Below are 18,438 nucleotides of genomic sequence, written 5' to 3'. Positions count from 1 at the left end.
CCCCTTACTTTCTACATAAGCCTACCATGGGGAACCTTATCAAATGCCTTACTAAAATCCATGTACACTACATCCACTGCTTGACCTTCATCCACGTGCTTGGTCACCTCCTCAAAGAATTCAATAAGACTTGTGAGGCAAGATCTACCCCTCACAAATCCGTGCTGACTATCCCTAATCAAGCAGTGTCTTTCCAGATGCTCAGAAATCCTATCCTTCAGTACCCTTTCCATGACTTTGCCTACCACCGAAGTAAGACTAACTGGCCTGTAACTCACAGGGTTATCCCTAGTCCCTTTTTTGAACAGGGGCACGACATTCGCCGCTCTCCAATCCCCTGGTACCACCCCTGTTGGCAGTGAGGACGAAAAGATCATTGCCAACGGCTCTGCAATTTCATCTCTTGCTTCCAATAGAATCCTTGGATATATCCCGTCAGGCCCGGGGGACTTGTCTATCCTCAAGTTTTTCAAAATGCCCAACACATCTTCCTTCCTAACAAGTATCTCCTCGAGCTTACCAGTCTGTTTCACACTGTCCTCTCCAACAATATCGCCCCTCTCATTTGTAAATACAGAAGAAAAGTACTCGTTCAAGACATCTCCTATCTCTTCAGACTCAATACACAATCTCCGTCTATTGTCCTTCATCGGACCTACCCTCGCTCTAGTCATTCTCATATTTCTCACATATGTGTAAAAGGCCTTGGGGTTTTCCTTGATCCTACCTGCCAAAGATTGTTCATGCCCTCTCTTAGCTCTCCTAATCCCTTTCTTCAGTTCCCTCCTAGCTGTCTTGTATCCCTCCAATGCCCTATCTGAACCTTGTGTCCTCAGCCTTACAGAAGTATCCTTCTTCCTCTTACATAAGTATCCTTCTTCAACCTCTCTTGTCGACCATGGTTCCCTCACTCGACCATCTCTTCCCTGCCTGACAGGGACATACATATCAAGGACACGTAGTACCTGTTCCTTGAACAAGTTCCACATTTCAATTGTGTCCTTCCCTGGCAGCCTATGTTCCCAACTTATGCACTTCAATTCTTGTCTGACAACATCGTATTTACCCTTCCCCCAATTGTAAACCTTGCCCTGTTGCACACACCTATCCCTCTCCATTACTAAAGTGAAAGTCACAGAAATGTGGTCACTATCTCCAAAATGCTCCCCCACTAACAAATCTATCACTTGCCCTGGTTCATTACCAAGTACCAAATCCAATATGGCCTCCCCTCTGGTCGGACAATCTACATACTGTGTTAGAAAAGCTTCCTGGACACACTGCACAAACACCACCCCATCCAAACTATTTGATCTAAAGAGTTTCCACTCAATATTTGAGAAGTTGAAGTCACCCATGACTACTACCCTGTGACTTCTGCACCTTTCCAAAATCTGTTTCTCCACATCTCTGCTACTATTGGGGGGCCTATAGAAAACTCCTAACAAGGTGACTGCTCCTTTCCTATTTCTGACTTCAACCCATACTGCCTCAGTAGGCAGATACTCCTCGAACTGCCTTTCTGCAGTATTGGTCTGGGCCGATTCTCGGGCATTAGCCTCAGGAAGATGTGCAGTCCCTTATCTGTAACCAGTAGACAGACAGATGAATGACAGACAGACAGATGACAGACAGACAGACAGAGGTGAGAGCATTTAATTCATGGATCAATGAGAAGTTGGGCAGCTCCAACCTTGGAACCGAACATCAGACAAAGATCAATTTGGACGTGGAAAGAAATTGGTGTGAAGCTCGGAGGAGCAAGATGGATGTCCAGGAGCTTTATCCCAGGATGGAAGAGTCAATGTCATATTGTTCCCTTTGGAAAAGCATTTCAGGATATTTCCCCCCTGTTCAAGGATCTAGAGAGTGCAAGTTATTGGTATTGTCAATTTCTGGATAATTTGGGGGATCAGGGGTTGCGGGGAGAAAGCAGGAGAATGGGGATGAGAAAATATCAGCCATGATTGAATGGCGGAGCAGACTCGATGGGCCGAGTGGCCTAATTCTGCTCCTATGTCTTCTGGTTTTAATATAATAATCCGGAGGGCAATGGAGTTGGGAAAGCTCGCAGCAATAAGAAAAGAGAGGAAGGATCTAGATATTGGAACATGGGAACACAGAAATTTCTCAAAGACAGTGGACCAAACTTCAGGCAATTCATCCTCTAGCATCCAGGTAGTGGTGTGGGCCAATGATAACTCTCTCTGATATTATTGATTCATCAATCGTTAAAGTCTAAAACAGATCCAAACCGAAGGTGAGAAAAACCCCCAATATCAGGTGGATTAAAAACCATGGGCCCAACTGACCTGTTCCTCTCCCCATGTTACACTCAACCACAATTATGTCTCTGAACGAACGCAGGAGATCCTGAAGGGGGAGAGTGAACAGCCAGAGGTCGTAGCACAAAGCGCTACTAACAACATAGGCAGGAAGAGCGACGAGGTCCTGCAGAAGGAGTTCAGGGAGTTAGGCAGTAAGCTAAAAAGCAGGACCTCTAGGGTTGTAATCTCAGGATTACTCCCTGTGCCAGGTGTCAGTGAAGCTGGAAATAGGATAGTGCAGCTAAACACGTGGCTAAATTGGTGGAGTAGGAGGGAGGGTTTCAGATTTCCGGACCATTGGGATCTCTTCCGGGGCAGGTGGGACCTGTATAAGAAGGACGTGTTGCACCTAAACTCGAGGGCACCAATATCCTGGCATAGAGGTTTACTAGAGACACTCAGGAGGATTTAAATTAGTATGGCAGGGGTGTGGGAACCAGAATGTGAGCTTAGAAGGTGTAATAACTGAAGGGGAAATACAGAATCAAAATAAAAGAACAACATCACCCTCAGGCAGAATAACAAAGGAGGCAAGTGTGCGAAGGGAGGTGGTCAATGCAGGATTGAGGGTGTTGGACCTAAATGCGGGCAGTATACGGAACAAGGTAAATGAGCTTGTTGTGCACATTGAAATTGGCCGGTACGATGTTGTGGGCATCACAGAGACGTGGCTGCAAGGGGATCAGGGATGGGATCTAAATATCCAAGGATGTGTCTCCCATCGAAAGGACAGGCAGATGGGAAAAGGGGGCGGGGTTGCATTGTTAGTAAGGAATTAAGTTAAATCGATAGCAAGGAGCGATATAGGATCAGAAGGCACAGAATCTCTGTGGGTAGAGTTGAGGAATCACAAAGGTAAAAATACCCTGATGTGAGTTATGTACAGGCCCCCTCGCAGGAGTCAGGATGTGGGGCAGAAAATAAATCAGGAGATAGAAAAGGCTGTAAAAAAGGCAATATTACAATAATCATGGGGGACTTCAATATGCAGATGGACTGGGAAAATCAGGGTGGGAGTGGATCCCAGGAAAAGGACTTTGTGGAATGTCGAAGAGGTGTTTTTTTGGAGCAGCTTGTGACAGAGCCGACTAGGGAACAGGCAATTCTGGATTTGGTGATGTGAAATGAGGCAGACTTGATTAGGGAACTTAAGGTGAAGGTCAGAGACTTTTTCCCAGGGTAGAGGGGTCAATTACGAGGGGCATAGGTTTAAGATGCGAGGGACAAGGTTTAGAGGAGATATACGAGGCAAGTTTTTTACACAGAGGGTGGTGGGTGCCTGGAACTCGCTACCGGAGGAGGTGGTGGAAGCAGGGACGATAGTGACATTTAAGGGGCATCTTGACAAATACATGAATAGGATGGGAATAGAGGGATGCGGACCCCGGAAGTGTAGAAGATTTTAGTTTCGACGGGCAGCATGGTCGGCACAGGCTTGGAGGGCTGAAGGGCCTGTTCCTGTGCTGTACATTTCTTTGTTCTTTGTTCTTGAATCCTTGGGGAGCAGTAACTACAAAATGTTAGAATTTACCCGGCAGTTTGAGAGGGAGAAGCTGCAATCAGATGTAACGGTAATACAATTAAACAAGGGTAACTACAAAAACATGAGGGAGGAGCTGGCCAGAGTTGGTTGGAAAAGGAGCCGAGCAGGGAAGACAGTGGAACAGCAATGGCAGGAGTTTTGGGGGAAATTCGGGAGGCACAACAGAAATTCATCCCGAGGAGGAGGAAACATGCTGAGGGGAGGACAAGGCATCCATGGCTGACGAGGGAAGTCATGGACAGCCTAAAAGCAAAAGAAAAAAGCATACAAAATGGCGAGGATTAGTGGGAAGCCAGAGGATTGGGAAGCCTTTAAAAGCGAGCAGAGGACAACTAAAAAATCAATAAGGGGGGAGAAGATGAAATATGAATGCAAGCTAGCTAGTTATATAAAGGAAGATAGGAAGAATTTTTTCAATATATAAAAGGTAGGCGAGAGGCAAAAATAGACATTGGACCGCTAGAAAATGTGGCTGGAGAAGTAATAATAGGAAACAAAGAAATGGCCGAGGAACTGAATAGTTACTTTGCATCAGTCTTCACGGTGGAAGACACCAGTGGGATGCCAGAGCTCCAGGAGAATCAGGGGGCAGAGGTGAGTGCAGTGACCATTACTAAGGAGAAGGTTCTGGGGAAACTGAAAGGTCTGAAGGTGGATAAATCACCTGGACCAGATGGAATACACCCCAGGGTTCTGTAGCTTCACAGCTCCAGGGTCCCAGGTTTGATTCCCTGCTAGGTCACTGTCTGTGCGGAGTCTGCACATTCTCCCCGTGTGTGCGTGGGTTTCCTCCGGGTGCTCCTGTTTCCTCCCATAGTCCAAAGATGTGCAGGTTAGGTGGATTGGCCATGATAAATTGCCCTTAGTGTCCAAAAAGGTGAGGATGGGTTATTGGGTTACAGGGATGGGGTGCAAGTGAGGGCTTAAGTGGGTCGGTGCAGACTCGATGGGCCGAATGGCCTCCTTCTGCACTGTATGTTCTATTGTCCAAAAGAGATAGCTGAGGATATTGTGGAAGCATTGGTGGCTATCTTTTAAGAATCACTGGAGGCAGGAAGGGTCCCAGAGGTCTGGAAAGTGGCTAATGTAACACCGCTGTTTAAGAAGGGAGGGAGGCAGAAGACTGGAAGTTATAGGCCGGTTAGCCTGACTTCGGTCATTGGTAAGATTTTAGAGTCTGTTATTAAAGATGAGATCGTGAAGTACTTGGAAATGCATCGTGAAATAGAGTCAGCATGGCTTTGTCAATGGGAGGTCATGTCTGACAAATCAGTTAGAGTTCTTTGAGGAAGTAACAAGGAAGTTAGACAAACAGGAGCTGGTTTTGCACAGGGCTAAATCGTTGGCTTTTAAAGCAGACCAAGGCAGGCCAGCAGCACGGTTCAATTCCCGTACCAGCCTCCCTTAACAGGTGCCGGAATGTGGTGACTAGTGGCTTTTCACAGTAACTTCATTTGAAGCCTACTTGTAACAATAAGCGATTTTCATTTCATTTCAAAAGAGAACCAGTGGATGTGATTTATTTAGATTTCCGGAAGGCCTTTGACAAGGTGCCACATTGGAGACTGTTAAATAAGTTAAGAGCCCATGGTGTTCAGGGTAAGATACTGCCAGGGACAGAGGATTGGCTGACTGGCAGAAGGCAGAGAGTGGGGATAAAGGGGTCTTTCAGGATGGCAGCCGGTGACTAGTGGTGTGCCTCAGGGGTCGGTGCTGGGACCACAACTTTTCACAATAAACATTAATTGCGCAGCGCAGTAGCACAGTGGTTAGCACTATGGCTTCACAGCGCCAGGGTCCCAGGTTCCATTCCTGGCTTGGTCACTGTCTGTATGGAGTCTGCACGTTCTCCCCGTGTCTGCGTGGGTTTCCTCCGGGTGCTCCGGTTTCCTCCCACAAGTCCCAAAAGATGTGTTTGTTATGGTGAATTGGACATTCTGAATTCTCCCTCTGTATACCCGAACAGGCGCCGGAATGTGGCGACTAGGGGCTTTTCACAGTAAATTCATTGCAATGTAAGCCTACTTGTGATAATAAAGATTATTAAAAAATTATTAAAGATCTGGAAGAAGGAACTGAAGGCACTGTTGCTAAGTTTGCAGATGATAGAAAGATCTACAGAGGGACAGGTAGTATTGAGGAAGCGGGGGGCTGCAGAAGGACTTGGACAGGCTAGGAGAGTGGGCAAAGAAGTGGAATACGATGTGGAAAAGTGTGAGGTTATGGACTTTGGAAGGAGAAATGGAGGCACAGGCTATTTTCTTGGGAGTCCTTGTTCATGATTCTCTTAAGGTTAACGTGCAGGTTCAGTCGGCAGTTAGGAAGGCAAATGCAATGATAGCATTCATGTCAAGAGGGCTAGAATACAAGACCAGGGATGTACTTCTGAGGCTGTATAAGGCTCTGGTCAGACCCCATTTGGAGTATTGTGAGCAGTTTTGGGCCCCGTATCTAAGGAAGGATGTGCGGGCCTTGGAAATGGTCCAGAGGAGGTTCACAACAATGATCCCTGGAATGAAGAGCTTGTCATATGAGGAACGGTTGAGGACTCTGGGTCTGCACTCATTGAGAGTTTAGAAGGATGAGGGGGGGGATCTTATTGAAACGTGCAGGATACTGCGAGGCCTGGATAGAGTGGACGTGGAGAGGATGTTTCCACTTGTAGGAGAAACTAGAACCAGAGGACACAATCTCAGACTAAAGGGAGGATCCTTTAAAACAGAGATGAGGAGGAATATTTTCAGCGACAGGGTGATGAATCTGTGGAACTCTTTGCCGCAGAAGGCTGTGGAGGCCAAATCACTGAGTGTCTTTAAGACAGAGATAGATATGTTCTTGGTTAATAAGGGGATCAGGGGTTGTGGGGAGAAGGCAGGAGAATGGGGGTGAGAAAATATCAGCCATGATTGAATGGCGGAGCAGACTTGATGGGCCGAGTGGCATAATTCTGCTCCTATGTCTTATGGTCTAAGCTAATAAGTACTCAGATCTTGGAGCACAGAACATGATTTTCTGAAATAAATCTCTGTAACTTGTATCAAAATCAATTGATTCAACCTGCTAAGGTTCAGGGTGGGAGATATAGGAGGGATGTCCGAGGTAGGTTCTTTACTCAGAGAGTGGTTAGGCTGTGGAATGGACTGCCTGCTGTGATAGTGGAGTCGGACACTTTAGGAACTTTCAAGCGGTTATTGGATAGGCACATGGAGCACACCAGAATGACAGGGAGTGGGATAGCTTGATCTTGGTCTTGGACAAGGCTCGGCACAACATCGAGGACCGAAGGACCTGTTCTGTGCTGTACTGTTCTATGTTCTGCTCCCCGGGAGATGACTTGAGACACAATCTCTAGACGTTTTGTGAAGAGAGAGCAGGAGGAAGGGGCGATTGTTAATAAAATATCGCCGTTCCTTCACTGTCACTGGATCAAGCTCCTGAAACTCCCTTCCGAACAGCACAGTGGGTGTACCTACACCTCAGGGACTGCAGCGGTTCAAGAAGGCAACTCACCCCCAGCTTCTGAAGAGCAACTAGGGATGGGCAATAAATATAGAACATCGAACATTACAGCGCAGTACAGGCCCTTCGGCCCTCGATGTTGCGCCGACATGTGAAACCACTCTAAAGCCCATCTACTCCAGTCCCTTATCGTCCATATGTCTAGCCAATGACCATTTGAATGCCCTTAGTGTTGGCGAGTCCACTACTGTTGCAGGCAGGGCATTCCATGCCCTTACTACTCTTTGAGTAATGAACCTACCTCTGACATCTGTCCTATATCTATCTTTCCTCAATTTAAAGCTATGTCCCCTCATGCGAGCCATCACCATCCGACGAAAAAGATTCTCACTGTCCACCCTACCCAATCCTCTGATCATCTTGTATGCTTCTCTTAAGTCACCTCTTAACCTTCGTCTCTCTAACGAAAACAGCCTCAAGTCCCTTGGCCTTTCCTCATAAGATCTTCCCTCCATACCAGGCAAAATTCTGGTAAATCTCCTCTGCACCCTTTCCAATGCTTCCACATCCTTCCTATAATGAGGCGACCAGAATTGCACGCAATACTCCAAATGCGGCCGCACCAGAGTTTTGTACAGCTGCAACATGACCTCATGGCTCCGAAACTCAATCACTCTACCAATAAAAGCTAACACACCGTACGCCTTCTTAACAACCCTCTCAACCTGGGTGGCAACTTTCAGGGATCTATGTACATGGACACCGAGATCTCTCTGTTCATCCACACTGCCAAGAATCTTACCATTAGCCCAGTACTCTGTCTTCCTGTTATTCCTTCCAAAATGAATCACCTCACACTTTTCTGCATTAAACTCCATTTGCCATCTCTCAGCCCAGCTCTGCAGCTTATCTATGTCCCTCTGTAACTTGTAACATCCTTCGCACTGTCCACAACTCCACCAACTTTAGTGTCATCTGCAAATTTACTCCCCCATCCTTCTACGCCCTCCTCCAGGTCATTTATAAAAATGACAAACAGCAGTGGCCCCAAAACAGATCCTTGTGGTACACCTCTAGTAACTGGACTCCAGTCTGAACAGTTTCCATCAACCACCACCCTTTGTCTTCTTCCAGCTAGCCAATTTCTGATCCAAACTGCTAAATCACCCTGAATCCCATGCCTCCGTATTTTCTGCAGTAGCCTACCATGGGGAATCTTATCAAATGCTTTACTGAAATCCACATACACCACATCAACTGCTTTACCCTCTCCACCCGTTTGGTCACCTTCTCAAAGAACTCAATAAGGTTTGTGAGGCATGGCCTACCCTTCACAAAACCGTGTTGACTATCTCTAATCAAATTATTCCTTTCCAGATGATTGTACACCCAATCTCTTATAAACCTTTCCAAGACTTTGCCCACAACAGAAGTAAGGCCAACTGGTCTATAGTTACCGAGGTTGTCTCGACTCCCCTTCTTGAACAAGAGGACAACATTTGCTATCCTCCAGTCTTCTGGCACTATTCCTGTAGACAAAGATGACTTAAAGATCAAAGCCAAAGGCTCAGCAATCTCCTCCCTAGCTTCCCAGAGAATCCTAGGATAAATCCCATCCGGCCCAGGGGACTTATCTATTTTCACACTTTCCAGAATTGCTGTCACCTCCTCCTTCTGAACCTCAAGCCCTTCTAGTCTAGTAGCCTGAATCTCAGTATTCTCCTCGACAACATTGTCTTTTTCCTGTGTGAACACTGACGAAAAATATTATTTTAGCACCTCTCCTATCGCCTCGGACTCCAAGCACAACTTTCCACTACTGTCCTTGACTGGCCCTTCTCTTACCCTCGTCATTCTTTTATTCCTGACATATCTATAGAAAGCTTTAGGGTTATCCTTGATCCTACCTGCCAAAGACTTCTCATGTCCCCTCCTGGCTCTTCTTGGCTCTCTCTTTAGGTCCTTCCTAGCTAACTTGAAACTCTTGAGCGCCCTAACTGAACCTTCATGTCTCATCTTTACATAAGCCTCCTTCTTCCCCTTGACAAGTGTTTCAACTGTGTTAGTAAACCACAGTTCCCTCACTCGACCACTTCCTCCCTGCCTGACAGGTACATACTTATCAAGGACACGCAGTAGCTGTTCCCTGAACAAGCTCCACATTTCCATTGTGCCCATCCCCTGCAGTTTTCCTCTCCATCCGATGCATCCTAAGTCTTGCCTCATCACATCATAATTGCCTTTCCCCAGATATAACTCTTGCCTTGCGGTATATTCCTATCCCTTTCCAGCACTAAAGTAAACGTAATTGAATTGTGGTCACTATCACCAAAGTGCTCACCTACCTCCAAATCTAACACCTGTCCTGGTTCATTACCCAGTTCCAAATCCAATACGGCTTTGCCAATGCTGGCCTAACCAGCACTGCCCACACCCCGTAAATAAATTTTGAAGATTAAATACACGATTCAATCTACATGACGTTGTGTGAGGAAGGAGCCGAAGGTTCTGCAGGAGAGTCATTGGGATTGGAAACAGGAACTCCCCTTTCTCTCTGCACAGACACTGACAGAGTGCAGAGATCTTCAGCATTTCCCGTTTATATTTCACATTTCCAGCATCTGCTGTTTTGTTTTGATTTATTGAAGGTTCCGTTCTCTCACAGTTAAAGCTGCAAAAGGTATGGAAGATTATTTGTCATCAACAATAATCTCAATGTTTCCCATCTTGTAAATAACTGCTGGACAACCTTCGGTGGAGCATCATTGACGATGATATGCTGATCCATGTTCCGAGAGGTGAAGCGACGTTCAGTCCAATATTTCCTCTCCTTCTGCTGTTCCCTTTCCATTTGGTGAATGTCACTGAAAAGGAAACAGACACGAGAGATGCAGAGGGGCAAGAAAACAAACTATCCCAGTCAGAACACACACAGACTGACCAGTGTCCCTTCAGAGAGAGTGAGAGAGCACAGACTCACCTCTGTCCTTTTATAGAGCACAGTAAGAAGTCTTACAACACCAGGTTAAAGTCCAACAGGTTTGTTTCAAATCAGTAGCTTTCGGAGCGCTGCTCCTTCCTCGGGTGATTCACCTGAGGAAGGAGCTGCGCTCCGAAAGCTAGTGATTCAAAATATACCTGTTGGACTTTAACCTGGTGTTGTAAGACTTCTTACTGTGCTCACACCAGTCCAACGCCGGCATCTCCACATCATGGCTTTTGTGGAGCAAATAGGAACATAACACAAAGAGATCATATTGTATCGGCTCCCCCAGCACCCTGTGTTACTGGCTGTATCTCTACTGATGTTAATCCAGCTCCCTCACACTGTCACTCAGTAACCCCTCTCCCCCAGCACCCTGTGTTACTGACTGTGTCTCTACTGATGTTAATCCAGCTCCCTCACACTGTCACTCAGTAATCCCTGTCCCCCAGCACCCTGTGTTACTGACTGTATCTCTACTGATGTTAATCCAGCTCCCTCACACTGTCACTCAGTAACCCTCTCCCCCAGCACCCTGTGTTACTGGCTGTATCTCTACTGATGTTAATCCAGCTCCCTCACACTGTCACTCAGTAACCCCTCTCCCCCAGCACCCTGTGTTACTGGCTGTATCTCTACTGATGTTAATCCAGCTCCCTCACACTGTCACTCAGTAACCCCTCTCCACCAGCACCCTGTGTTAGTGACTGTATCTCTACTGATGTTAATCCAGCTCCCTCACACTGTCACTCAGTAACCCCTCTCCCCCAGCACCCTGTGTTACTGACTGTATCTCTACTGATGTTAATCCAGCTCCCTCACACTGTCACTCAGTAACCCCTCTCCCCCAGCACCCTGTGTTACTGACTGTATCTCTACTGATGTTAATCCAGCTCCCTCACACTGTCACTCAGTATCCCCTCTCCCCCAGCACCCTATGTTACTGACTGTATCTCTACTGATGTTAATCCAGCTCCCTCACACTGTCACTCAGTAACCCCTCTCCCCCAGCACCCTGTGTTACTGACTGTATCTCTACTGATGTTAATCCAGCTCCCTCACACTGTCACTCAGTAACCCCTCTCCCCCAGCACCCTGTGTTACTGACTGTATCTCTACTGATGTTAATCCAGCTCCCTCACACTGTCACTCAGTAACCCCACTCCCCCACCTCCCTCACACTGTCGCTCAGTAACCCCTCTCCCCCAGCACCCTGTGTTACTGACTGCATCTCTACTGATGTTAATCCAGCTCCCTCACACTGTCACTCAGTAACCCCTCTCCTCCAGCACCCTGTGTTACTGACTGTATCTCTACTGATGTTAATCCAGCTCACTCACACTGTCACTCAGTATCCCCTCTCCCCCAGCACCCTATGTTACTGACTGTATCTCTACTGATGTTAATCCAGCTCCCTCACACTGTCACTCAGTATCCCCTCTCCCCCACCTCCCTCACACTGTCACTCAGTAACCCCTCTCCCCCAGCACCCTGTGTTAGTGACTGTATCTCTACTGATGTTAATCCAGCTCCCTCACACTGTCACACTGTAACCCCTCTCCCCCAGCACCCTGTGTTACTGACTGTATCTCTACTGGTGTTAATCCAGCTCCCTCACACTGTCACTCAGTAACCCCACTCCCCCACCTGCCTCACACTGTCGCTCAGTAACCCCTCTCCCCCAGCACCCTGTGTTACTGACTGCATCTCTACTGATGTTAATCCAGCTCCCTCACACTGTCACTCAGTAACCCCTCTCCTCCAGCACCCTGTGTTACTGACTGTATCTCTACTGATGTTAATCCAGCTCACTCACACTGTCACTCAGTATCCCCTCTCCCCCAGCACCCTATGTTACTGACTGTATCTCTACTGATGTTGATCCAGCTCCCTCACACTGTCACTCAGTAACCCCTCTCCCCCAGCACCCTGTGTTACTGACTGTATCTCTACTGATGTTAATCCAGCTCCCTCACACTGTCACTCAGTAACCCCTCTCCCCCAGCACCCTGTGTTACTGACTGTATCTCTACTGATGTTAATCCAGCTCCCTCACACTGTCACTCAGTAACCCCTCTCCCCCAGCACACTGTGTTACTGACTATCTCTACTGATGTTAATCCAGCTCCCTCACACTGCCCCTCAGTAACCCCTCTCCCCCAGCACCCAGTGTTACTGACTGTATCTCTACTGATGTTAATCCAGCTCCCTCACACTGTCACTCAGTAACCCCTCTCCCCCAGCACCCTGTGTTACTGACTGTATCTCTACTGATGTTAATCCAGCTCCCTCACACTGTCACTCAGTAACCCCTCTCTCCCAGCACCCTGTGTTACTGACTGTATCACTACTGATGTTAATCCAGCTCCCTCACACTGTCACTCAGTAACCCCTCTCCACCAGCACCCTGTGTTAGTGACTGTATCTCTACTGATGTTAATCCAGCTCCCTCACACTGTCACTCAGTAACCCCTCTCCCCCAGCACCCTGTGTTACTGACTGTATCTCTACTGATGTTAATCCAGCTACCTCACACTGTCACTCAGTATCCCCTCTCCCCCAGCACCCTATGTTACTGACTGTATCTCTACTGATGTTAATCCAGCTCCCTCACACTGTCACTCAGTAACCCTCTCCCCCAGCACCCTGTGTTACTGACTGTATCTCTACTGATGTTAATCCAGCTCCCTCACACTGTCACTCAGTAACCCCTCTCCTCCACCTCCCTCACGCTGTCACTCAGTAACCCCTCTCCCCCAGCACCCTGTGTTACTGACTGTATCTCTACTGATGTTAATCCAGCTCCCTCACACTGTCACTCAGTAACCCCTTTCCCCCAGCGCCCTGTGTTACTGACTGTATCTCTACTGATGTTAATCCAGCTCCCTCACACTGTCACTCAGTAACCCCACTCCCCCACCTCCCTCACACTGTCGCTCAGTAACCCCTCTCCCCCAGCACCCTGTGTTACTGACTGCATCTCTACTGATGTTAATCCAGCTCCCTCACACTGTCACTCAGTAACCCCTCTCCTCCAGCACCCTGTGTTACTGACTGTATCTCTACTGATGTTAATCCAGCTCCCTCACACTGTCACTCAGTAACCCCTCTCCCCCACCTCCCTCACACTGTCACACTGTAACCCCTCTCCCCCAGCACCCTGTGTTACTGACTGTATCCCTACTGGTGTTAATCCAGCTCCCTCACACTGTCACTAAGTAACCCTTCTCCCCCAGCACCCTGTGTTACTGACTGAATCTCTACTGATGTTAATCCAGCTCCCTCACACTGATACTCAGTAGCCCCTCTCCCCCAGCACCCTGTGTTACTGACTGTATCTCTACTGATGTTAAACAAGCTCCCTCACACTGTCACTCAGTAACCCCTCTCCCCCAGCACCCTGTGTTACTGACTGTATCTCTACTGGTGTTAATCCAGCTCCCTCACTCTGTCACTCAGTAACCCCTCTCCCCCAGCACCCTGTGTTACTGACTGTATCTCTACTGATGTTAATCCAGCTCCCTCACGCTGTCACTCAGTAACCCCTCTCCCCCAGCACCCTGTGTTACTGACTGTATCTCTACTGATGTTAATCCAGCTCCCTCACACTGTCACTCAGTAACCCTCTCCCCCAACGCCCTGTGTTACTGACTGTATCTCTACTGATGTTAATCCAGCTCCCTCACACTGTCACTCAGTAACCCCTCTCCCCCAGCACCCTGTGTTACTGACTGTATCTCTACTGATGTTAATCCAGCTCCCTCACACTGTCTCTCAGTAACCCCTCTCCCCCAGCACCCTGTTACTGACTGTATCTCTACTGATGTTAATCCAGCTCCCTCACGCTGCCCCTCAGTAACCCCTCTCCCCCAGCACCCAGTGTTACTGACTGTATCTCTACTGATGTTAATCCAGCTCCCTTACACTGTCACGCAGTAACCCCTCTCCCCCAGCACCCAGTGTTACTGACTGTATCTCTACTGATGTTAATCCAGCTCCCTCACACTGTCACTCAGTAACCCCTCTCCCCCAGCACCCAGTGTTACTGACTGTATCTCTACTGATGTTAATCCAGCTCCTTCACACTGTCACTCAGTAACCCCTCTCCCCCAGCACCCTGTGTTACTGACTGTATCTCTACTGATGTTAATCCAGCTCCCTCACACTGTCACTCAGTAACCCCTCTCCCCCAGCACCCTGTGTTACTGACTGTATCTCTACTGATGTTAATCCAGCTCCCTCACACTGTCACTCAGTAACCCCTCTCGCCCAGCACCCTGTGTTACTGACTGTATCTCTACTGATGTTAATCCAGCTCCCTCACACTGTCACTCAGTAACCCCTCTCCCCCAGCACCCAGTGTTACTGACTGTATCTCTACTGATGTTAATCCAGCTCCTTCACACTGTCACTCAGTAACCCCTCTCCCCCAGCACCCTGTGTTACTGACTGTATCTCTACTGATGTTAATCCAGCTCCCTCACACTGTCACTCAGTAACCCCTCTCCCCCAGCACCCTGTGTTACTGACTGTATCTCTACTGATGTTAATCCAGCTCCCTCACACTGTCACTCAGTAACCCCTCTCGCCCAGCACCCTGTGTTACTGACTGTATCTCTACTGATGTTAATTCAGCTCCCTCACACTGTCACTCAGTAACCCCTCTCCCCCAGCCCCCTGTGTTACTGACTATCTCTACTGATGTTATTCCAGCTCCCTCACACTGTCACTCAGTAACCCCTCTCCCTCAGCACCCTGTGTTACTGACTGTATCTCTACTGATGTTAATCCAGCTCCCTCACACTGTCACTCAGTAACCCCTCTCCCTCAGCACCCTGTGTTACTGACTGTATCTCTACTGATGTTAATCCAGCTCCCTCACACTGTCACTCAGTATCCCCTCTCCCCCAGCACCCTGTGTTACTTACTGTATCTCTGCTGATGTTAATCCAGCTCCCTCACACTGTCACTCAGTAACCCCTCTCCCCCAGCACCCTGTGTTACTGACTGTATCTCTACTGATGTTATTCCAGCTCCCTCACACTGTCACTCAGTAACCCCTCACCCCCAGCACCCTGTGTTACTGACTGTATCTCTACTGATGTTATTCCAGCTCCCTCACACTGCCCCTCAGTAACCCCTCTCCCCCAGCACCCGATGTTACTGACTGTATCTCTACTGGTGTTAATCCAGCTCCCTCACACTGCCCCTCAGTAACCCTTCTCCCCCAGCACCCTGTGTTACTGACTGTATCTCTACTGATGTTATTCCAGCTCCCTCACACTGCCCCTCAGTAACCCCTCTCCCCCAGCACCCGATGTTACTGACTGTATCTCTACTGATGTTATTCCAGCTCCCTCACACTGCCCCTCAGTAACCCTTCTCCCCCAGCACCCTGTGTTACTGACTGTATCTCTACTGATGTTATTCCAGCTCCCTCACACTGCCCCTCAGTAACCCCTGCCCTGAGTGGATGATTACTGTCAGTTGTTTTGGACTCCAGTCCTTGCCTGTTTTGTTGTCTCTATTCCCACCTTAGTTGACAGACGATTTCTGTGAACTTTGGTCTCTCCCGAGGTTCGTATGTCCAGCAGCGGGTCATTAGCGTGAAAAGTGTTGGTGGACAGAAATCTGGCTTTGGAAGCCGGTCACCTCTTTCCAATACACCAATCACATCCCGGTTCTCCAGCCAAAAGAACGGTTGCTTCCCAAAGCTGAGGATTTCCCACATGCACACACCTTGAGATGGAGAGATGAGCGAAGATCAGCAAGCAGGTAGAGCATAACTCTGGGACCACAGGATAGAGCAGTAATCAAGAGTGATAGGACAAAGAACAAAGTAAAGTACAGCACAGGAACAGGCCCTTCGGCCCTCCAAGCCCGTGCCGACCATGCTGCCTGACTAAACTACAATCTTCTACACTTCCTGGGTCCGTATCCCTCTATTCCCATCCTATTCATGTATTTGTCAAGATGCCCCTTGAATGTCACTATCGTCCCTGCTTCCACCACCTCCTCCGGTAGCGAGTTCCAGGCACCCACTACCCTCTGTGTAAAAAACTTGCCTCGTACATCTCCTCTAAACCTTGCCCCTCGCATCTTAAACCTATGCCCCTCGTAACTGACCCCTCTACCCTGGGGAAAAGCCTCTGACTGTTCACCCTGTCTATGCCCCTCATAATTTTGTAGCCCTCAATCAGGTCGCCCCTCAACCTCCTTCGTTCCAGTGAGAACAAATTGAGTTTATTCAACCGCTCCTCATAGCTAATGCCCTCCATACCAGGCAACATTCTGGTAAATCTCTTCTGCACCCTCTCTAAAGCCTCCACATCCTTCTGGTAGTGTGGCGACCAGAATTGAACACTATACTCCAAGTGTGGCCTAACTAAGGTTCTATGCAGCTGCAACATGACTTGCCAATTCTTATACTCAATGCCCCCGCCAATGAAGGCAAGCATGCCGTTTGCCTTCTTGAGTACCTTCTCCACCTGTGTTGCCCCTTTCAGTGACTTGTGGACCTGTACACCTAGATCTCTTTGACTTTCAATACTCTTGAGGGTTCTACCATTCACTGTATATTCCCTACCTGCATTAGACCTTCCAAAATGCATTACCTCACATTTGTCCAGATTAAACTCACTAATCAGACCAGTTACATTTTCCTCCAAATCATTTATATATACTACAGAGAGCAAAGGTCACAGCACTGATCCCTGTGGAACACCACTGGTCACAGCCCTCCAATCAGAAAAGCATCCTTCCATTGCTACTCTCTGCCTTCTATGACCTAGCCAGTTCTGTATCCATCTTGCCAGCTCACCTCTGATTCCGTGTGACTTCACCTTTTGTGCCCGTCTACCATGAGGGACCTTGTCAAAGGCCTTACTGAAGTCCATATAGACAACATCCACTGCCCTCCCTGCATCAATGACCTTTGTCTGCCTCACACTAATAGTGAGTGATAGTCTGTCTCACACTGATAGTGAGTAATAGTCTGTCTCACTCTGATAGTGAGTGATAGTCTGTCACACTCTGATAGTGGGTGATAGTCAGTCACTCTGATAGTGAGGGACAGTCTGTCACTCTGATAGTGAGTGATAGTCTGCCTCACTCTGATAGTGGGTGATAGTCTGTCACTCTGATAGTGAGTGATAGTCTGTCTCACTCTGATAGTGAGTGATAGTCTGTCTCACACTAATAGTGAGGGAGAGTCTGTCTCTCTGATATTGAGTGATAGTCTGTCACTCTAATACGGAGTGATAGTCAGACTCACTCTGATAGTGAGTGATAGTCTGTCTCACTCTGATAGTGAGTGATAGTCTGTCTCACACTAATAGTGAGGGAGAGTCTGTCTCTCTGATAGTGAGTGATAGTCTGTCACTCTAATACGGAGTGATAGTCAGACTCACTCTGATAGTGAGTGATAGTCTGACTCACTCCGATAGTGAGTGATAGTCTGTCTCACTCTGACAGTGAGTGATAGTCTGTCTCACACTAATAGTGAGTGATAGTCTGTCTCACACTGATAGTGGGTGATAGTCTGTCACTCTGATAGTGAGTGATAGCCTGCCAGTCCGATAGTGAGTGATAGTCTGTCTCACTCTGATAGTGAGTGATAGTCTGTCACTCTGATAGTGAGTGATAGTCTGTCATTCTGATAGTGAGTGATAGTCTGTCTCACTCTGATAGTGGGGGGTAGTTTGTCTCACTCTGATAGTGAGTGAAAATCTGTCACTCTGATAGTGAGTGATAGTCTACCACTCTGATAGTGAGTGATAGTCTGTCACTCTGATAGTGAGTGATAGCCTGCCAGTCCGATAGTGAGTGATAGTCTGTCTCACTCTGATAGTGAGGGATAGTTTGTCTCACTCTGATAGTGAGTGAAAATCTGTCACTCTGATAGTGAGTGATAGTCTGCCACTCTGATAGTGAGTGATAGTCTGTCACTCTGATAGTGAGTGATAGTCTGTTTCACTCTGAAAGTGAGTAATAGTCTGTCTCACTCTGACAGTGAGTGATAGCCTGTCTCACTTTGATAGTGAGTCGTAGTCTGTCTCACACTGATAGTGAGTGATAGTCTGTCACTCTGATAGTGAGTGATAGTCTGTCTCACTCTGATAGTGAGT

At 47.9% G+C, this 18,438-nt stretch overlaps 1 protein-coding gene across 3 annotated transcripts in view; it reads right to left on the bottom strand.

Moving 5' to 3' along the window:
- ptk2ba (protein tyrosine kinase 2 beta, a) overlaps window positions 1-18,438 on the bottom strand; it is a 505,509-nt gene that overhangs the window by 125,396 nt on the left and 361,675 nt on the right. For all 3 annotated transcript variants that reach the window (XM_072515254.1, XM_072515246.1, XM_072515261.1), the window contains exons 21-22: window positions 15,847-16,051; window positions 10,079-10,193 (exon numbers count right to left, since the gene is read on the bottom strand). In XM_072515254.1, the coding sequence (XP_072371355.1) occupies window positions 10,079-10,193; window positions 15,847-16,051 (320 nt within the window). The remainder of the gene's footprint in view (window positions 1-10,078; window positions 10,194-15,846; window positions 16,052-18,438) is intronic.

The sequence above is a fragment of the Scyliorhinus torazame genome, chromosome 1 (genome assembly GCF_047496885.1).
Source record: "Scyliorhinus torazame isolate Kashiwa2021f chromosome 1, sScyTor2.1, whole genome shotgun sequence".
Classification (NCBI taxonomy): domain Eukaryota; kingdom Metazoa; phylum Chordata; class Chondrichthyes; order Carcharhiniformes; family Scyliorhinidae; genus Scyliorhinus; species Scyliorhinus torazame.
This window is presented reverse-complemented; position numbering and strand designations above follow the sequence as displayed.